The sequence below is a fragment of the Pinus tabuliformis genome, chromosome 3_1, assembly GCF_031772625.1.
Source record: "Pinus tabuliformis cultivar Carrire ecotype Pingquan chromosome 3_1, CPIR1, whole genome shotgun sequence".
In the NCBI taxonomy this organism is placed as follows: domain Eukaryota; kingdom Viridiplantae; phylum Streptophyta; class Pinopsida; order Pinales; family Pinaceae; genus Pinus; species Pinus tabuliformis.
The window spans coordinates 707,314,357-707,337,846 of record NC_142301.1 but is presented as its reverse complement, the minus strand read 5'-3'; the positions used below and the strand labels follow the sequence as shown (position 1 = coordinate 707,337,846).

The 23,490-nt window shown below is 35.2% G+C and overlaps 1 protein-coding gene across 1 annotated transcript; it reads left to right on the top strand.

Annotated features, from left to right (window-relative positions):
- The first annotated feature begins 8,098 nt into the window (after nt 1–8,098).
- LOC149189137 (basic endochitinase C-like) lies at nt 8,099–9,388 on the top strand. Its single transcript, XM_089411766.1, has 3 exons — nt 8,099–8,477; nt 8,569–8,725; nt 8,857–9,388. The coding sequence occupies exons 1-3, from the start codon at nt 8,162–8,164 to the stop codon at nt 9,266–9,268; spliced, it is 885 nt and encodes a 294-aa protein (XP_089267892.1). The 5' UTR covers nt 8,099–8,161; the 3' UTR covers nt 9,269–9,388.
- Nucleotides 9,389–23,490: the final 14,102 nt, after the last annotated feature.

The following is a 23,490-nucleotide window of genomic DNA, read 5'->3' as shown; positions in this document are numbered from 1 at the left end:
CTCAAGTGGATTCCCTGCAATGTACGCGTCAATGAGGGTCTTCATATGCTCACGTCCTATCTTTCTCCCTCTCTTACTTTGTTCTCTGCTGGAGCTTCTCACCCCCTCGGCGTTCTTTTTACCTGTATCTCTCTTGCCCTTCTTGGTCGCTTCTTTTCCATCTCTTCCCATTCTGTCTTTGTCACTGTCGTTGTTGGCTTCTCCCCATTTGCTTGCCTTCACACTGTAATGGATGTAGATTATGATTAAACCTGTAACATAACCATGAAAAGTATCAGTATTCTGTTGGTATGACACCCAATCAATTTTACAACTAATTGAGCCATGTTTGGTGTCCCGCTCAAGACTAAACAGCCTGAGATTTCTTAGAATTCCCTTCAGATTTCCCCTTGCCATCTCTTGGTTTTTCTCTTTGCTAGCCCTCACTTCTTCTTTTCTCTGGTTAGTCTCGCTCCGTCGGCCATTGCTCGGAAGGTTCGAAAAAGACATCCTCACAAGGACGCCAATAGTGGGGACTGTATTGCTACTAGGGGGGACTGTATTGCTGTTCTGGACAACGCAGGGAAGTTTGACCATAGAAAACCTAGCAAGGGAGCTAGACAGAAGGGCCATGGCCCTGTTCTGCACTGCACCAGGTAATTTCATTCCCCTCTCGCTCTTCTCTACCTTCTTTTTTCTAATTGACACTCTGGTTTTCCTCTCATTTTTGCTCAAGAGATTCCAAGTATGTTTCTCAGGGGCCGCAATATCTCGTGTCTCATCTCCTAAGGTCTCCATGGTGTCTTCCTCTCTATTCCAGGTACTTACAACATCTCCTCCGAGCCTTAGGCGCCACCTGGCGGGAGCGAGATTCCTTAGACCAACTTCCTTACCAAGTCCACTCTTCTCTCCCCGGCTTTCTCCTTTCTCTCTGTGCACCTTCTTCAGAGCCAGGGTTTTGATTCTTTCTTCTCTCATTTTTTTATCTACATTCTCAACCCGGTCGGTGTTCCAGGAGTTCCTGGTTTCGACTCTTATCGAGTCCATACCTTTCATGGTCTCCTTCCCTAAGACTATAGAATTTGGCATCACTATACTTCTAAGGTTTAGGGACAGGAGAAGAACATACCGTCTACCAAAGATGGCACCGTTGCATTCCCTGGGTTGCGTCGTCGTCCTTCTACCACCTTTCTCTACTTTTGCTCTCGTTCTCACCTTTTGCATGTAACTACCAACTGGCTCTCTACCCATTTGTTTTATCCCCCTTTCCCTTCTGTCCTTCCATTTATCTACCACATATCCTTCACATTAACTCACCGCCCTTTTCCCTATGCCATCGCCTTGGGATGATGGCCCTCGATCCCTTCCCACTTTGGCTCTCATTAACTCACGCATGCCTGTAGTTGCTCTTGCCGCGAGTCCTCCTTAATTGTCCTGCCACTTGCTAGCATCATTATGCCTACTCTCCCGCTGGCTCCCCTACCTTCCTCGTTGTCTTCCCTTCTTGGCTCCACCTGCCTTCTCTTGGGGCTTGCTCCTTCCCTACCCTGTCCTTCCACCTGCCCTTCCCACTGTCCTCTCCCTCCACTTCCTGAATTTATCCTTGTCCTTGCGCTCGTGTGGACGATGTTTGACATCTCCACTTCCCATCTATAATGGCCCACCTCCTTTGTGTTACTCCACCCTGATCAGGGGTTCTCCTCGTGCTCCTTGTCTTTTTCTAGTATCTCCACTAGTTTCTTCATTTCCTCCATTTGTGATAGCTCTTCTACTTCTATATCTAGATTTCTACCTACCTGGCTACATCCCCAGTTTTCCAGATTGTCTGCTGCCACGTTGCCCATCCTTCAGACATGTGTTGGGATGATGTATCCTATCTGTCAAATTAGCTTGCTGATCTCTTGGACCAGCCAAGCAGTTCTCTAGCTTTGGTTGATTTTTTCCCATTGTGTTCCTTGCTGTAGCTTCTTCACCATTTCGATCACCATTTTTGAGTCTCTTTCTACTTGCAGTCTTTGGAATCATTCTCTTATCGCAATTTCCAGACCCCTTTTTAGAGAATGAAGCTCTGCTTCATTATTGGTCGCATTGCCACAGTCCATGACATAGACTCTGAGTGTCTTCCCCTTGTCATCTCTGAATAATCCTCCTATCCCCACCGCTCCAGGGTTCCCTTTTGCAGCCCCATTGAAATTAAGTTTTATAAATTCTTTCTGAGGCCATTTATAGTGATTTTCCTCCTCTCCATTGAGGGGATGGTGCTTCCAAAAGGATGCGTTCAACATACTAGGTTAAAAGTTCATGCTTTTCATTATCCTTTCTTCATGTGGGTTACTTTTCCAATCTTCCTCATGCCATTTCTCTGCCAATATTGTCTCTCTTATATTCTGGATTATCTGGTTCCATTTTTATGCTTCTGTTCTTATTTCTTCTTTGAAAATTAGGTTATTTTGTTCCTTCCATATTGCCTAGAGGACGAACCCTAGTGAAATTCTCCAAGCTCGATTCAGGATTATATTTTGGTAAGGCTTTTTCCGCCAATTATCTATTTTTGTCTTCATGTTGTTTGGATTCCTATCACTAACTCCGAAGAGTTGATTATGTTGTTTCCACAGGTTATCACTATATCTACATGTATTGGTCATGTGATCCATTTTTTCTACCCGTTCTCGGCATAAGTAGCATATTGAGGGTCCTTGCAGCCCTTCTTTTTGTAGTTGATCCCATGTAAGTGCACGCCCATGGCGTAGGATCCACATGAAGAAAGCGACCTTCGGCCATGTCGTTTCTTGCCATATGCTTTCCCAGGTATTTGTCTCTTAATGCCTGAAATGTTTTGCTTGTAGTTGGCAACCCTCTTTAATTGTGAACATCCCTTTGATCCTATAACCCCATCTTAGTATGTCCAGCCCTTCTTTTTTTTCTATTTTCCTAGTTGCCATTTCAATTTCGTATAGATTCCACTGGGGTGTTTTTGGTGCATCTGGCCAATCCTGTTTTTGTTTCCAATTTCTCCAGTATTCTCCAGGATCTATGCACCAGAAGTTTTTAACTGTTTTTCCCCATGGATGTTGGTATATTGGTGGACTTCTTCTAGTTGGGGCTTGTTGTTTAGTTTTTCTCTCTATTGCCACGCATCTTCCCAGAAATTGGCTTTGTCACCTCCTTTCATTTCCAAGAAGCTGTGGTTGTTGATCAGATTTCTATTATCTACAGCTAGGTTCCATATTGTTGAACCTTCCTTATCGTCTTGGAGTCTCAGCTTTCCTTCCAGAGACCTAGGCATGTCATACTTCCTTTCCCATAGCTGTTTCCATAGGTCTATCCCTCCCCGGATCCATCTCCACCATAACTATTCCCCCACGACCTGATTCAATATATAAGGATCTCGGAGTCCTAGGCATCCTTCTTTTAGGGGTTTGTTGAGCCAGTTCCATGATAGAAGTGCCCATTTTTTTTATGTTCTAGGCCCTTGCCATAAAAAGTTTTTGAAGATGTTTATCATCTTTTGGCATACTATTTTTGGAGTCGCCTGACTGGTGAGTTGGTATATCAGAATAGATTGTAATACTAATCTTAATAATATTATGCAACTTGGCATATTCAATGTCCCGAATGTCCAGTTCTTCATCTTTCTTTGAATTTTTCCCAACATGGGTTTTCAGTTTGCCACTCTGTTTGTTGATCATTTAGCTGGACTCCTAAGTATTTCGTGGAGGAATTTCCTATTTTGGATCCCATTACTCTTGATAAGAAGGCTTGTGAGGGTGCTTCTGTGTTGAAGAAAAAGATATCAGGCTTATCTTTGTTTATCTCCGTCCCTGAGGTGCTAGTGAAGTTTGAGAATTTCCATAATTTTCCTGTCTTCCTTGAGCGATGCATGTCCATACATCATTATGTCATCTACAAATTGTTGGTGGGTTAATGGTAGATCGTTCCCCCATAGTCTGAGGCTAGTATACTATTCACTTCGAACTTTCTCCTTTATGTACCTTCGAAGCCTTCCACTGCCATGATAAACAAGAAAGGGGAAAGCGAGTCACCTTGCCTGAGCCCTCGGGTTGTGTTAAATGCCTCTCTGGGAGATCCGTTGAGCAGAATTGACAAAACTGGGGTTGTTACCATTGACATTATCCAGCTTATCCATCTTGCATCAAGCCGAATTCCTTCAAATTTCTTGTAAATAATCCCAATTCAGTCGATCATAGGCTTTTTCCAAGTCTAATGTTACCAACATTCCTTTGGTTTTTGTTTTTTTAATGAATGAATTGCCTCTTGTGCCACCTCTATGCCATCTGTTATCTGTCTTCCTTTGACAAACCCTGTCTGTTCTTGAGATATCAACCCAGGTAGTATAGGTTTTAAACGGTTTACCATAATTGTAGCCATAATTTTGTATATGACATTACAGAGTGCTATTGGTTGGAACCCTTGCGGTTCTTCCGAATGCTCTGTCTTCGGGATCAGGGCCAGAAATGTGGAGTTAAGGGCTAGGTGCATTCTTTTGTTGTGCTTGGACTCCTCCACTAATTTCACTATGTCTTCGCCTAGGAAAGGCCATGTCGCCTGGAAGCATTCGGCTGCGAATCCATCTGGCCCTAGTGCTTTATTTCTCGCCATATTCCTAATGACTTCTTCTACGTTTTTTTTGGATATTTCTCTTAATAGGGCCATGTTCCGGTCTCTGCTCACTAGGTTAGGGATGTGATGTGTGATTTTGTTTATATTCTCCTCCCTTCTTATGTTTGGTTCTGTCAGCAACCCTTTGAAGTGTTGTACTAACAGATTCTCCATATCTTCCTTTGGGTAAGACGATTGCCTAGCTGATCTATTGAGGACAAGATCATGTTCCGTTGCTTATGATAGATCATTGCTTTGTGGAAAAACCTTCTGTTTCTTTCTCCTTCCTTTAACCACTGGATTCTTCATTTATGTTTCCATGGAATTTCTTCTTGTTGTCTTCTTTCCTCCATTTTATTAATCAACTGCCCTTCCTCCTCTACTAGCCCTTCACTTCTGCCTTCATTGATTATTTGATGTTGTACTTTCTTCATCTTTGTTTGGATTAACTCCTATTCCTTCTATATGTTGCCGAATTCTTCCTTATTGCATTTCTTTATTTTTCCTTTTAGATATTTTAGTATGAGTTGAAAGGTGTGCATCGGGGTTCTCCTTACTATCTCACTATCATTCCACCATTCCTTCATTTTATCTTTTAGGGTTAGTTCTCTTAACCAAAATGCCTCAAACCTAAAGGGTATGTTTTGGTTTCCTTGATTCATTTCTACTTCGAGTTTAATAAGCCAGTCGCTTGACCCTAGACACAGAAGAATGGATGCTTCATAGAATATATCTTTGCTAATGAAGTGTTTTGTTGCCAAGAATTTGTCCAATCGAGAGGCTATTTGTCTACTCCCTCCCTTTCTGTTATTCCACGTATATTTTTTGTTTATAGTAGGGATGTCCACCAATTTTAGTTCTTCATGTAAATCTTTGAATTTCTCCATTTCCGGCTCTTCTCTTTGCAATCCCCCTTTTTTCTCCTCTATTGATGTTATCAAATTGAAGTCCCCTGCTACCAGCCAATTTTTTTTTGTGTGTAGCTGGCTAAGCTTCATTGTTTGCTCGAGGAAATTTTCCTTTTCCATTGGAATGTGAGGGCCATATACTGCAGAGACTAGGAACCATTCTCTATTTCCTATCAGGCGAAACTGCCTCATGAGGATTCTCTTCATACTTATCCAGTAGTCCACTGTGATCTCTATTGGGTTCCACGATATTGCTATTCCACCTGCGCTACCTCTCGCATCTATGGTCATGCATTCATACCTTGGTTTTATTTTACTTAATATATCTCCCATTTTCCCTCCTGTAATTTTTGTTTCTTGTAGCATCATGATTTGAGGTTCTTCTTTTCGTAGTTTCTCAGTTAAATGTCTCTGCTTGCCTCTACTATTGAGGCCTCTTATATTCCAAGATGTAATTATCATTGGGTTACTTTGTTTATTTTTTGGTATACCCCTGATAGCGGTACCACCCTCCCTGTATTCACCAACATTTCTCCCATAATCTGTATAGATTCCTGTAGGTTTCTTCGACCTCTTTTCTTTCCTCCTTTCATTTTATTTAAGTATTCTTGGGAGTCATCATGATGCATTCCCAATTGTTTTGTCGTCTCCACTTGTCCCTGCCCGTGATTAGCTTGATACTGTTGGAATGTTTATTTGTATAGTCTTTTTTGGTCTTTTGGAATAAATCTTTCATCTAGGTGTCTCCATTCATTTAACAGTTTCTTTCATGCTTAATTCTTCTCCCTTACTTGGGTCAATTTTCATTGTGTTGTTTTCCATCTTCTCTCTATCTTCCTTTTTCTCCTTCTCTGTCAGCTCTCTTTGGGCTTTCCTCTTTGGGTTTGGCTTGCCTTGACTCGAACTGCTCTCCTTTCCTTTTTCCCGATAGTCCATAGTTTGGGCCTCATTGTCTTCTTCTTCTTCTCCCTGCAATGCTTCAAAGCTATTTGTTCTGCTCGGCTGAGCTTGATATTCTTTTTTCTTCCCATTGGGGTTGTCTTTTGCTTGTCTTCTCTTACTTCTCACTTCTTGAAACCCTTCCTTATCTTCTTGATGTTTCCTCTGTTGTTTGTTCATGTTTTCTACCTCTTCTAGGTTCATTGGGCACTCCTCAAATAGGTGACCATACTTATGACATCTTTTGCATCTAAATGGGATGTGTTCGTAGTCTAAAGTTTGTTGCCATACCTCTTCATGGTATTCTAGTTCCACTGAGAATGGGAGAGGTTCAACTATGTTCATGTATATGCATATTCTTGCATATGAAGTATATCTTCCTTTTTTTGTTGTTTCTGTCGTTTTGAAAAGTCTACCTATCGTATTTCCAATGCCCTCCAATATTTATGGGTCCCAGAAATCCATTGGGAGACCAAATACCCTGACCCTAACCGGGGCTGCCAGAAATTTTTCCTTGTTTGGGTCATAGCATTCTTTCCAGTATCTCATAAATAAACGAGCATTATAATGAAAGTAAGGACCATTTTCAAATACTTTTTCTTTGTCTTGCAAGTTCGAGAATATTACCATGAAGAAGCCTCTAGCTCAATGTGACCTCGGGGTTGCCATTTTTGTTGAATCCATTTGGTGAGGTCATTTTCCGTCGGCCATACTCCGATGAACTTACATATTAGCACATGGTCTTTCACGTAACTTCTGTATCGCTCCAGTTTGTTCATCGAAATGATGAATCTCAATTTCTCCGTTGCACATGGTAAACATTTACCTCTGCTACCTCCCTGCCATCTCGCCCCGATGACAGGTCCTGATATTTTGTTGTTGTCTCCTGCTTGTTTCGCATTACTTGTATTCTGGTGGGAATCCCACGACATCTCCCAATTTTAGACAAATTTAACCAAAAATATCCCATTTTTTTTTCAAAAATAGACAACGGACCAAAAACTTATTTATGTTGAAGAAAAATTTGGAAACTTTAAAAATCACACATAGTTAAAAAAAATTAAAAATTAAAACCTTAAATTTAACTTTTATTTATTCAAGTTTCCTGTCATTAATAAATAATTTAAATTCTAACAAATGATTTAAGTTCTAATAAATGATTTAAACAAAGATTAGTTGTAACAACTATTTCTTACAGTTAGTTGTAAAGATTAGTTAGTGATTAAAAAAAAAAAAGATGAATTTGAAATTCCAGGCTTCGTTTACAGTGAGACTACGACTTTGGGACCAAAGTCGTCCATATGTCGGGTGTGGACATTGAGGACCACATGCGCTTGGCATATCTGTGTTCGTGGAATCATTTTGGTATGGGCGGCGGTCTCATTAATGACAACTAAGGACATGCCATAATTATTTTAATTTCAACTCTATCCATTAAAGGTCTCAGTCTCATGATCACAAATAAAATATAACATGGGCTTTCATTGAATAATTTGGCCGTCGGAGTCAAGATGAGTGAACACGGAAGTGGAGAATATTTCATGTACCTTGAATAGACGAGTGAACATTGAAGCGGAGAATATTTCATATAGCTTCAAGAGACGTGAACGTGAAGGAGACCGGAAATATGGCTATAAAAGACGGTCTGCGGTCTCCAAAATTTAACCGAAAGTTGCAATTAATGCAGTGCTGAGATAGAAACGAGTGTCTGCAATATGAAATCGATGAAGTTCTCCGCGATGGCGATGGCGATCGCCTTGCTTACAATGGCGACGATGAATTTGTATTTTGTATCTGCGGACCAATGCGGACGGCAAGCAGACGGAGTTGCATCTATCATCACTGAAAGCGTTTTCAATGAGTTATTGAAGCACAGAAACGACGCCGGTTGCAAGGCCAGCGGATTCTACACCTACTCTGCCTTCATTGCGGCTGCCAATGCTTTTCCCTCCTTCGGCACCACCGGCGATGTCGCTACTCGGAAAAGAGAGCTCGCTGCTTTCTTTGGCCAAACCTCCCACGAAACCACAGGTCATATTTTCATCTCTATTACTTGTGATTTACCTCTGTGTTCTTACTTGGATTATTTACATCTCATTGCGTAAGAAATAATGGTAAACAGGCGGATGGGCGACGGCCCCAGACGGCACGTACGCGTGGGGTTATTGTTTCAAAGAGGAGCAAGGCAATCCTCCCGCCGAGTACTGCAAGCCAACCTCCCAGTGGCCCTGTGCATCTGGAAAGAGATACTACGGACGAGGGCCCGTTCAATTGTCATGGTCCGTCGTTTCTATATCGTCTCAGTTTTAATTTCTTTAAGTATATTCTGCACAGACGCACCCAAAAAGAAATATCTGCATGAAATTTAAGCCTAATGCTCAGTGTCCTCAATTTGATTTGTAATATTCAGGAACTACAACTATGGACTGGCCGGCAAAGCAATCGGATTCGACGGCATAAACAACCCGGACATTGTTTCTAGCGATGCCACGGTCTCTTTTAAGACGGCGGTGTGGTTCTGGATGACTGCCCAGTCTCCAAAGCCTTCCTGCCACGACGTCATGACCGGGACATGGAGTCCGTCCGGCAGCGACAGCGCCGCTGGGAGAGCGGCGGGATATGGAGCACTTACCAACATCATCAACGGCGGGCTGGAGTGCGGGAAAGGCAGTGACTCGAGGCAGCAGGATCGCATCGGTTTCTACAAAAGATACAGTGACATTCTTGGGGTGAGCTACGGATCAAACCTGGATTGCAACAACCAGAGTCCTTTCGGCGCTGCGGTTCAATCTGAACCTCGTCTTATCAAAACCGTGGTTTGAACACTTCTCATAAATCTGAGATTTCGGATTAGCAGCAGTTCGATCTCCATCTGTGTGCTTTGCCATAATAATGTAATACTGTTTACCATAATAAAGTATAATAAAATCCATACTAAATAACTGTGGCATTGGACCTGCGTGGCGTGCTTTTCTAAAGGTTGAGAATGATGGGGATTTGGTATTAAACATGATTAAGAATCACGTGAAACCTTCATTATATGAATATGCTTTCGAATATTATATCATAAATTAAATAGGACATGGAATACATGACAACTTTATCACTTTATCAAGTTTAATTTACCATAACATAAGTAATACCATTGTAATTAATTTATATTTAATTACAATAAAATATTTTTTAATAGTTGAGAATAATGATAAGATCTTTTCTATTTCTATTTAGTTTTTACAAATAACATGATAAATTTTAATCTAATAAATTAGAACATGTGTATTCTTTTCATATATATAATGTAATAATAATATAAATATAACGTTTTTATGAGAATTGTTTAATTGATGATAATCATACTTTACAATATGTTTAAACTATGTAATTAAAAATTTAAATTTTAGTAAATTTATAAAAAAAAAAATATTTTTTTAATAATTTAATATATTCGTTATAATCAAAATCAATTTATAAGTTACAACTTTAAGATTAAAGGAAATACTCTTTACTATATTTTTTTAATTGAAGTTAGTTTTTTTTCCACTGAAAGTATCATTATGTTTAGGCATTTGATGTATTCGAAGCTTTACAAGATGGAAGCCAAGGGGTTCCCCAAAAGTGAAGTTCTACAACATGGAACCCAAGAGGTTCCCCAAAAGTGAAGCTTTACAACATGGAACCCAAGACGTTCCCCAAAATTGTTTCTAACTCTAAGCTACCCACTCTGAGGGGATAAAATAGGATATCATCTTGGAGAATAGGGATAATTTAAAAACCTATTACTTCCAAATTTAACCATAAGTTGTGGAAGATAAGGAGCTAGAGGTAAAAGGGAAGTCAATGTATTATAAGGAGGTGATCAATCCATTCTTGCTAGTAAAAATTATATTTATGTCTTCTCGACTGTTAAGAAGAACTAATTCCCATGAGCTTCAAAGTGAAACTAGGTGTTGGTCTATTTCCAAAACACCTTGGGACAAAAGAGTTTATGACTTTTCCAATTCTAAGAGGGTTTCCAAAGTATTTGGCACACTACCAACCTTCTTGACTTGTTAAGTCAACAAAACTATAGTGATATAGAGATGCTTCTATCCTTTTTTTTATATCATAGAAATAATTTTCTAAAGAGTCTCAATTTATCTCTTACTTTTATAAGGTGCAATCTATCATATTGATCTAAATGGATGTTAATCATCTTCATCATCATTTAATAATATAATATTAATAGTTTTTATAAATTAATAAATTTTGAATATTAATCGAATTATAAAATCATATTTTTTTTATTATAAATGAAATTATATATATAATTATTATAAAATGATATGTTTATATATTTAAAGTTATATTCTATTTTATTATGATTTTTTATAATATTTTCTTATTAACAACCATCTTACATCTATGTTAACTTCCAAACAAATTTTTTAAGTGAATTTTTTAGTGCACTTATCTAGGGCTTCATAAATTTAAAATTAAGATGAATTTAAACTCATTTAATAATTAATAATTTTATTTTTTTAATTTAATGGAGTCAAAATGGTTTAATTAATAATTAATAATTATAATTATTAATTTTGTTTTTAAGTAATTTAACATAATAAAAAAATATTTAAATCTATACAAAAACTATTAAATATAAATAGAAAATTATTTACCAAATTTATTTATTTTTAATTAATTAAAAATATTATATGTTAAATTATATATATAGCTTGAGTGGGCCTAATGATTAAGAGCATGTGTTTCCTACTAAGAGGTGACAAGTTCAAAATGAGAGGGGGGTGAGTATGTATGTCTGGATAAACTTAGTAAACAAATCACTGGGCGGAGGTAGGTCCCTTATCCCACAACCAAGGGAGTCTCATACACCAATGTGGTGTCTGACTTGGACATGATCATATATATATATATATATATATATATAATCTTTAAATTTTTTTTAAGACTTTTATAAACTTATCAATCTTATTCACTTCATTTTAAACTTGTTTATTTGTAGTAGAGATATGTTCCAAAACCTCTTCAACTATTTTGATAGTTATTATTTTCAATTTATTATTTTTTCAACTTATTGGTGTAACCAATATATAGATTTTATGGCAAAGTCATATTTGAACTTTATTTTAGAAATGAGGGAGAGACTTTTGTTTTTGAGTTAATTTTGAAAGTAGTAACTTCTTTTCGGGAGTACTCTATTGTTTTTTATATTATAGATACAAAATTAAGATTGAGGTGACACCTTAATTTAATTTAATTTTAAGTTATTTTATTATATTTTTAAAATTTTGATAATATTTTTTATTAAAATGCTTAAAATATTTATTAATGTAAATGATTTAAAATGGAAATAATGTTATTATGTGTATGATAGTATTATAAATATCACTTAATTTTATATATATATATATATATATATATATATATATATATATATATATATATATATAAAAGTTACTTGTATGATGAATTAGTCAGCCTCCTTAGCCTATAGATGTTAATGTGAAAATTTAGTGTTTTTCCCTTTCAAATAAACACGATCACGCTATTCATAAAATTTGTGCATTGAGAAATACAAATGGAAATATTCTTAACATTGCTATTGAGCAATACAAATGGAAATATTCTTAACATTGCTTGGACACTTGAAACCACTTTGTCTCAATTTTTTTTTTTAAATTGAAGCAACAATTTTCTCATATATGTATATACATATATATATATACATTTTTTTTTTAATTGAAGTAATGATTTTCTCTTCTTTTTTTTTTTTTAATTAAAACAATAATTTTCTCAAATTTCTTTTGTTATAATTGAAGCAACATTTTTTTTGACAATATATGGAACAAAAGAAGAATTAATTTCGTAAGATTTATGGGAAGTAAAAAGTTTCTTTCAAATTTGATTTATTAATGCATAGCAATTTGTACTCAGTGTATTTCTAAATTTGCTAAAAGAAGCATCTCCATTAGTATACATTCTTAACCTTTAATCGTTGAATCTCTAAACCTTGGTATATCATTTTTGGATTTTAAAATCAAATTAGAGCTAGCTCATAGGTTGTAAAAGATAAACTTATAAATGGATAAAAAGAGCATTGTCCTTATTCAATTTAGGTTGAAGGCAAACATTGAATTTGGGATATACACTCTAACGTTTAGTTGTAAAATCTTATAAACTCAAACACTTTTCTCCATAAAGAAAACACTCCAATGGATAGTTATTTATGAAAGGGTTGTGGTGTAAGATTCATGACTTAGAATTGTTAGCTAATGAGATAGTGCAAATATCAATGAGATAATGCAAATATCACTTTTAAAGATTTATTAAAATGGAAAGAGGCTATGCATGCTGAGATTGCACATTGGATGCTAAGATTGAGTCAAAACAATTTTCTTGGAATGGTTTGAACATAGTGTATGGCCCATTGAATGGCCAATCACCTCCTAGAACAATATTGGTGTTTATTTATGAAATCATGACAGTAGAAACTATCTCAGGGATTGTGATAACCATAAAATCATGCTCATTGGCCTTGTCTGCACTACTAAATAAATTTCTTGAGTGATTTTTCTAGTAAGGTTGAGTTTACAATGGGATAGGATTGAGTTTAATACTGGAAATTTCATATTAATTTGATAATGACTTTTGAGTAAGAGATATCTATATTTATCATGACAATTATTTAATCACAACTGAATTGTCCATAAGAATTCATTAAAGTGTAATTATAGCTATGATTTCATCACATGCCAATAAAAAAAACTCATAATCCACAAAGAGGTACTACCTTGGAAACACAAATGGGAAAACTAGCTTCAAATGGTTACTTAAACTTTATTTAGGAAATTTCATGTTGTAATGTAGAGTAAAGGTTCACGGGCCATTCAAAAGTTTACACAACCAAATTTCATATACATCCTCACCTCTTAGCAGAAAAAACTTTCATAAGTCCAATTCAAAGAAGATATATAAGTAGAGATGAGATTAATGGGAAGGCCAAACATCATTATCCATCCATTTACCACTCCAATTTTGTCTCATTTATTAGTTTCATTTTCTATTATTTTAATTTTTTAATGCTTGCATTGCCATTTTTCTTCTTCTAAACCTCATTAATTATTGAATTCATTGTGGGCACTAAGTATTACAACCATTTATTTTTTCATTTCCATTTGGGATCACACCTTCCCAATGAGAAGTTTTTGATTAACTCTAGCTCTTGGTTATAGCATTGGATTTGGTTCCTAGCTATATAGCTCCATCTTTAATTGTAGTTCTAGCTTATGGCTTTAGTTCCTCACTCTATTTATGGATATTTTTTTGGTTTCTAGTTCCATTTGTTCTTATAGTGAGAAAGTATTCTTATTGATTCTATACTCTAAGCAATTCCTCATAATTGAAACTATATTTTATTAGAGTCCATTTGTATATTTAATGATTCATTTTGGTACTTTTTGGTTGGAAAAATTGGAGCTATTGGCTTGTAAGGGCCATTTCACGAGCAAGACTGACATTGATAATTTGGGTTGCAAGACCTTTAGGGGTGCATTAAGGGTTTAACTTATACTTTTGGGTCAAAAAGTTGTGGTATTATACCATAGTCTCTTAATTTTATTCTACGCTTCCAATTGTGTGAATATCACCTCTAATAGAGTTTGTGCATCTAATTTATCTCTCTGACAAGTTAACCATTTTGTTGACCAACATGGGACTCTGTGGATGCCATGTCATCTTCCCATACTCATACATGTGGATAAATTCGTGTGTGTACTTTCAAAAAAATTTAGAAGGTCCACAAAACTAACACTAATTTTGGGTTATAGCATGCAAAATCCCTAACCCTAACCCTTGATGTCTATTAGGATATGATAAATTATAAGCCACTAGGAAAGGATAAAGTCCCATTTTCATTTTGTTGGGTATTTTTCCATCTTCATTTCAACTTTTGCACTTGTTGGAGCCTGAATTGTAATCTACCACTTGGAGGGGGGAGTGAACTTTTAGCCAGACCAACTTAGAGAAGTAAAATACTTGGATGAAAAAAATATCTCATAGTGGAAATTTAAAGATTACTTCCAAATGAAATACTTGTTTTGGAACTACTATGAAGGGAAAATGCAATAACTATTCTAACTCAAGTTAGGAAACATGAAAATGGAAGAATATCCTGTAAATTCATTGAATTGTTTAGGTATGCTGATTTTATAAAAGATTGAAAGATAAGAATACAAATATTTGTGAGTGGGTTTCTACCATTTATGTGACATAATAAAATTCAATGAACTAAGCAATTTGGATGAAGCTATGAGGAAGGAAAAGTATCTCTATAAGTAGGAAAAAAACAAACCAACCTTCCAAGAAACTTGGGATGGCAAGAAAACAGCCAAGGTGGAGCAAAGGAAGGTGTTTAAACCTTCATTTTTTAATAAAAGTTCTTAGGTAAATCATCAAACTCAACTAACCCATAGTAAACCAAAGGGGGTTGATTCATTCAGTAATAGACCAATATTTTATCCCATTAGGTGTTGAGGTTGTGGAGGAGATCACATCTACAACAAATACCCTTACAAAGGAGACAAAATCAACATTATGCATCACATTCTAGGAGTTGATGTGATGGGGGGAATGGGTAGAAGCATGCCCAAGATCTATGCAGCGTCGGAAAACAAGAAGGCTAAACATCAATCACATTTGACTAATGTTTAAGTTAAGATAAATAACTAACACATTGTAATTTTAATCTTTTCTAGAGCTAGTCATATTTATATTGATCCTAAACTTGTTGAAAGAATTAACTTAAGGAAAACCAAGAATGGAATGACTTGGTTAGTTCAATTAACTACAATATCTAAACGAAGAGTAATTAAAATTGTAAAAGAATGACAAATTAATATGAATGGGTTGAGAAAAATTGAAAAATTGAACATCATACCATTATGATCATATGATTTCCTAATTGGTATGGATTGGTTGCAAAAAAACCATGAAGTGATAGACTACTATGATAAGTCATTTTCTTGCTTCAATGAAGAAGGGCAGCAAAGACAAGTACAAGTAATTCCAAGGCCAATTTATGTCAAAGAGTTACTAGCCATGCAACTAAAGAAAAATTAAAAACAGATGCCAAATTTATGTAGCCCACATGGAAGAGACAATCAATGATTAGGAGCCAAGCATCAAAGACCACCTGGTACTTAAGGAATTCAGAGATGTATTTTCTTAAATTCCAAGATTACCACTTAAATGGGACATTTACTTCTCTATAGACTTGGTATCTGGAGTGTAATATCCCTCTATTGTTGTAACATTGTTTTATTTAGACTAAAATTATGGAAGAAAAGCCATGAAGTACATTGAAACAGATATGTAAATAAATATTTTTATTACTAAATAAATGGATTTAAGTACTTGAAAATGATATATTTGAAGATGAGATTCTTGCCTACGATAATTTTTACATCATACATATTCTAGATAATATTCTAGACAAGATTTAATGGATAGGAGATCCATTAAATAACTTAGTTGGGGAAAGATGCTAAGCTTTGATAAGAATAAAAGTGTCATGGGAGAGAAAGGCGGGATTTTATGGAAAATCCTATGCAAGTGGATAAAAAGGTCCACAAAAGTGAGACTCTACTAAGGGAAACATCCATCATGGAAAAGAAGGTATAAAATACGTAGGAAAGGGATCAACAGAGGTTGTTTATTTCCTTGGCAAGTGTTCTTAGCTCGGGGGGAAATGGAGGTACAATTCATGGTTGGGTGGAAAGTGTTCTCATTAAGTACGAATTTCTATTGCGATTCTGGTTAGGAAATTTGTGTATATTTAACTCTGAGATTAGTTCTGCAATTAATTCGATGCATAGGACTTCTGTAACTAGTTTTGACGCATATGAATTATGAGATTATTTCAATGCGTATGAAGCCTGTTATTAATTCTAAAGCATATGGTTATCAAAACTCTTTATTTGCTTGAATGCATAAGGGTAGATGCGTATGATTTTCAAAAGCAGTACTATAGGTGGCTAACTGTTCGCTTCTTCTTCCTTTGATTATAAAGAGTTCAATATTTGTTATTGAGCAAGGAATAATGTAACATAGACTTTATGGTATTACGAGTAATTAAAGAGAATGAATATTTCTATAACAACTTAATAAGTTCTGTAATTCTCTATTCACATGGTACAAAAATTGATAAAATTATATTGTAATTAGTGTTTTGCTTTCATAATTATTGCAAAGCTTTTAAGAGCTTGTATTGTTCCCTTAAGTCTTCAGTGTCAAGATTTAGTAGTGAACAGGGTCAAAATTTGGTAACATCTATAGTAACCTACACTATAGTTAGATGTAATTAAAAGGAGCTAGGAAAATTATGGTAGAACTAGTTAAATTGAGAAGGGAAACTTGTTGGTTAGAGAAGCTAAATATTTGTTAGAGTAAATTGATTTACCCTCTCCTAGGGGTTGGTGGAATAGCTGGGTGGAGTTTTTAGGGGGGAAATCTTGAGTCAATTTTTACATGGGCCTTTAATAAAAAAATAATTATGTAACTAATTCTCTTAAGATCTGCCGTTATTAAAAAAAAAGAAAAAAGAAAAAATTATGGACTTAAGATTCAAAATATAATCCCAACTCAAGAAGAAATAATTCAAGAATAGAAGGGTTGAGTGCATGACCAACCTACATATATTAACACAGGGTCGATATTGTTAAAATCTAGAAAGTTTTACTAGATGAGATGGAAACCATAATGAAAGGTCATTATGATGGCATAGGATGTAATTATGTATTTACCCTTATTGATTCCCAACCCAGATAATTTTAATTATCACAGGTAGTAAGCGTGCATTGTAGTGAAAACAATAGCCATTAGCTTGAGGGTAATGGGAATCCAAAGCGTGACAGGTTTAAATTTTGGAAACGAAAAGTAAATTGCAGTTCGTAGACATTATATTACAGAACGATATGAATAGAAAAACCGAAGACAATACGAGAGGTAATAGGTTCGTAATTTATAATGTTATGAAAAGAAAATGATAATAAAATAGAGAATTAACATACAATAACGATTCATGCCGCAAAATGCATTCATGTTCCTCTCATAAAAGAATTTAAAGAGGTACTTCATAGGGATAATCGAAACAGGGACCTATATAGTCCTTCACAATTGTATTATCGTGAGGAAAACTCAAGAAATCATGGCATAAACATAGCAAGAGTTAAGAATACTAACTATCATATGCAATTAAGACATCTCTAGTGGAAATGATTACAAACTTAACCCATTCACAAGAGAAATTTTATTGTAACAATCATATATCTAGCAAAAATATGTTTTCCATATGCATTAAATAGGGTCCTTATGGTAGTCAAAATGTGACCATTAAGTAAACAAAATTATAGAGGCTAGAGCATAGCTATGAATTAGAAACATATAAATATTAAAAAAAAAAAGAGCAATGCACATTCCATATGTTCCAAGTTCAATTCTTATGCATGGATTCTGAAATCCCACATAATTTATTAGAGTACATTTGATAAATAATACCCAAAATTCACAAAGAAGGACGCTTGGACTTAACAAAACTTTGATACAATGAATATTATTAAACGATACTTCAACAAGAAGGCTTGCATAAAATAGAGGGAGATATTCATCAATTTTGCCAACCAACACTACTATCTCCATAGAAAACGATGTGGGCCGAATGCATTCCAATAACACTGACAACATAAATTCCAGTGAAATGGGTTCCACCAACCTCGAAACATACATAAAGGTTAGGGTTACAGTGCGACCGAGTTGAGGTTGAGAGAGATCTTTCATTATCAAATTATTGGTAGGGAAGTTGTGTTGCATAAATGTAACACATTAATAAACTGTATCTGAAAAATAAATGAAGAGTCGACCTGAAACCCGACTATAATAGTATCCAGAAAAAAAGGAAAGGCAAATATTTAGGCATTCATATACCTGTTAGAATCGATAACCTGGCGTAAACTCTATAGAACAATAATGGCTGGAAGTTAAACTCTATTCAGGTGAAAAAGAAAGGAAGAAATAACTTTAAAAAAATAAGTGTGGTGAATTAGGTAACACAAGTCTCATACATAATTAGGGATTTATCCAGGAACGTACCCTTGTGGTCAGTTAGTCAGGGTTTCTTCGATGCACATAAAAAGAACTGAGAAAATAACTCTTTCGTGGCGCCAGAGTGCAGTCACGAATGCCTGCACAAATGCAGAAGCCTGTGAAGGGTTACTTTGGAAAATAATTCAACTAAATGCAACCAAACCCTCTGTCAGTAAGAGAAGATAATTTACCTGTGGAAAAAAATTAAATAGTCCAAGAGGTAAGCCGTATATAGGAGCCCTATATTCTTGTACTTGGCTGGAGAAAGAGAATAAAAGATCCAAAGTCCAACATAATAAATGAGTTTCTATTGTTGTTACCTTGAGCTCAAAAAAAAAAAGGAAACTGAAACCATCCCAATTAAATCATACCAAAATGTGCAAAGAGAATACCTTGTCGCAGTTGCTGAAGCGAGTAAGGGACAAGGTTGTAATGTATCTTGGATCTATAGTTGAATATAAATCCTGAGAAACATTTCAGCCATGGTTGTGTTCATTGGTAATGTGGCAAGGAAAAACCCTAGAGTTGGGAAATTGTCACCATTCCGGAAAAAGGAGACGAAACAAGGTTGAGGAGCGAGTGTTTGGGCAAAGCCACCAAGAATACAGAGAGATGAAAAAACAAAAACTGAACAACCGCATTAGTGTTTTGTACATGATGATACCCTCGAGTAGATACTGCGTTTTTCCAAGCGATTAAATGTTTTGGGGAAGGCCATAGGTTCCCATGTGATGAAGAACTATGTGGAAGATGGGTATGGGACATGAGGTTTCCAACATAGCCCAGTCACATAATGCCAATTAATAGCATTGGAAACCATAAAATGAACATGAATTTTGATATATGGAATTTTCAAATAGGGGATAATTCTAGTGCCTAAATAACACTTACCATGACCAACCTTAATAATGCACCCATATATATTCATATATATCGAATAACTGTCCAAACGTGGATCAACAAATGTGACAAGGAACCATAAACCCACAACAAGACAACCATGATAAATGAGCCATAATAAATATATTCAAAAATAGTTCGGATTACGTAGGAGATGACTTCTTGGTGAGGTCACTAATGTATATTGGTGTCAATAACTTGATAAGGGAGGTATGGTTAGAATATGATTTATCCTTCTACTTAATAGAAAAGGGTATGGTGGTGCTTTGAATTACTTAAGAATGGTAATACGTAGAAGGGTTAATTTAAAAAGAAAAATTGACTTGTAGTAAATTGTGGAGATGTGACAGATGGTATCAGAGGCCATGTTCACCACTGGGCAAAGGGACCACTACATAAAGTAATGAACAATACCTTGTAAATTAAAAAATAAATACAGTTTAAAGAAAAAAACTAATAATCGTTTCGGTTAAAGTTGAAGGTAAGCAAGTGAATAAATTACAAAGAAGATGGCAGAGGAGACTCTAGATATTGCTAGAGGAGAAGCCTTGTATGATGTAGTAGGAAATAGATCTACCCCAATAACTACTCAATTTATGAATGTCATTAGGGATCTTTAGAAAAATTTGGCATGCCTGCGTAGCAGTAATGAGTGCCTGCTAAAGGCCAACGAGGAACATGAGAAGATCATGAGGGGATTGATGAAAAATTATATCCATAAGACAATGGAACCCGAGATATATATGTGAAATAAAATGGCCACATAATCAGAGAAATCCAAAAGGGGGGGGGGGAGTGTGGGGGGGGGGGGGTCGGATAGGACATACCCGAGAACATAGAAGAGAGAAGAAAATAGAACTACAAGGGGAATTGAGGAAAAATAAACCCCCTACTTTTGATGGGGAGAAGGAGGAGGATGCAGAAGCATGGTTACTAAATATGACTAAATGTTTCAAAGTCTACGAATATGAGAGAAACTTAAAGGCCGGATTGGCCATCTACTAGTTGCAAGGTAAAGTTTCCATCTCGTGGGAGGAAACCAAAAGTGTGGATTTGCTAGAGGGAAAGACAATAACCTAGGAGGAATTCAAGAATCTCTTGGTGAAAGCTTTGACTCATATTCCTTGTGGTTCGACCTCGTGTTCTCACAGGCTCCTTCATTACAACAAAGATTTCCAGCATATCCAATTCCATCTCCAAAGGCAGAATACTGCCTCAGCTGCATTGAATAACTTATCCCATGTATCCCGCACTCTAAGCTTCAAGGCTCCAGTGCAAAGGATCCTTCTCATGTTGATTTGAGTGATGTTGAATAGTTGGATGTTTTCTGTTTAGATTTATATGCAACAATCATATATTTTATTTGCTCATGTTTATAGTTATCTAGAATCGAGGAAGATTTAGGACATATAAACTTATATAGCTTGGATAGACAAACCCATACTATTTTGTTTCTGGATGGCTTATCATGGTGTAAGGTGGCCAATAGATTTGGTTTTCCTCTGGCCAAGTTGAGGCCACCTAACTACATAGTTTTTAGATGTAACTTGCATGCTTTTTGAAATATAATTAAAATAAAGGTCCTATCCAGCTTAAAAAAATAAAAAATGAAAATGTTAACTGTAATAGTGTAAATAATCTATATATATATCAATATCATTTGCAAAAAATTATGTATTTAAAAGTAACACACACACACACATACACACATATATTGCAAAAAAATATGTATGTAAAAGTAACAAAAAATATATTAATTAATTACAAAAAGAAAGAAAATATGATAATTGAAGTAATATTGTTTTACCATAGTTATGAGCAGGTTAGGAGTTTCAAGTTTGAAACATTCGTCAAATTTGATTGTTTTTGGGGGAGGCAAGAGGGGGAGGGGTTCTTTTAGACCGTGATGAAAAAGAATAAATAAAGTTTGCATGGGGACTAAGGCAATCCACAAACAATGTAGCTAAGTATATAGCCCTATACCAAGGACTGAGATTGGCTAGGGAAAGAGAAATCACAAGATTGATTGTCATTGAATACTCTCTCTTGGTTTTACAACAATTGCCCAAGACAAAGAATGGAAAGGATGCACCTAGAGACTCAATGCAATGCCGAATTAAGCAACAATAGGATATGTTTGAAATGGCCAACTTGGGAGAAACACCGCCCCAAGGCCACTTGTTGATCAATGACGAGACTAGGGGCACTCATCCCATACCATGATCATGGAAGAATTAATAATTAAATAAATGTCAGTGTGCCGAGGAAGGCTGGACACCTTGCAACAAGTCTAGGCCATTAAGGTATCGACACTTCCATTTTGTTTTTACAAGCATACAATACTAAAATGGCAATTAAGGAGGAGTGATTTTATATTCATTGTGATTAGACTTGGTAGGATGATAAGGGAGTGCAATTAGCAGAGTATGGTTATGAGAGAGGAGCTTAGAATCTAGGGGGAGGTTAGTTCACAAAAAATTGATAAAATTTAGGTGCTTATGGATATGGTGCAAGTAAAATTAGAAATTCTCATGTCTATGGCGGAGACCTTAGTAAAATCGGTAGTAGAGAATCTTCCGTGGCATCCTCCAGTGGGGCACCTATGAGAAGAAAGATAAATAACAGTAGATACAACAGGAAACCCAACAGAGAACGAGGAGGAGCGTCTAGTAGAGAGGAAGGAAGCAAGAGACAACCTCACCCTAAATCTAAGTAACTAAATGTATTGCAATTATGTAGTTTTTCGTAGTGTCTTTTGGACGATATATAAATATAGTAGAATTAGAATTGCTCAGTTTAGTAGAAAAGATATAAGGAAAAATTGAGTTGTAATCTGTACAAGAATAAGAAAAGTAACATCTCAATATTTATGTAAAAGGTTTTGTCCTTCAAACCAGACAATTTCTCTATAATACCAAATACCTATTATGTTGAAAAAAAATAAAAATTTGACTATTTATGCAACTCTAATACTTGTTTTAGTTATTTTAATAAAAAAATTCACAAGCAAGATTTTTTTTTTTACTATATTTAATAACCAAATCACTAGTAAAAAACAAATTTACTATGAAATTTCATATAATAAACCATATAAAAATAAAAATACAAAGTAATATATATATATATAAATTACATTAATAACTTAAAAAATTAACACTAACTCATTCTTATATTAAAAAACAATTACATTTCACTAATTCGCAAGTTTTAATAATATATTTAATATTATCAAATATATAAATAAAATCATTCTATTTTCGTTTATCATTTTTTTCCATTTTCAATTTTTTTTATAAATATAAAATTAAAATAAATTAAATAATTAAATTAAATAATAAAATATTGAAAATCGCATTTTGAAATCTACTCCCATAAAATTATTTATATATTTTATTAGAAATCATAATCACTTATAACTGTTTTCATAATTTAAAAATAAAAAAATAATTAATTAAATTATAAAAGTAATATAATAAAAACCAATTAAATTAAATAGTCGCTCAATGTGTTAGAGCTCTTTGCTCTTAAAAACTCATTGATTCTGGTTGATGGAATTTAAGATTATGAAATTAGCTACTCACTTTAGGTTAATATCAAATGCCATATGTCATTACTCAAACTACCATTAGGTCAAGGTCGACAACATATTCCAATCCAGGTGTGTGCTACCTCTTCAAGGTGGACAACAGATTTTGGTACAGGTGTGTGCTACCTCTTATTGGGGTAAAGAGTAACAAAAACTATGTTCATTTCACTCTGAAATTTTATCTAAATTTTTTTATATATTAAGAGCTTTTTCCCAAACTTTATAATCCCAAGTGGAATTTTCATTTTTATTCGATTGGATCACCCCAAGAATATTTACAACCTATCCTTCAAAGAGCAGATTGAATAAAGCTCTAATATGTACGCTCTTACTGCTTAACTTAATGTCTACCAACACGATGACATAATCAACGAAATCAAAGAAACCATATGTCTGACTATAAAAGAATGTTTTGGGTTTACC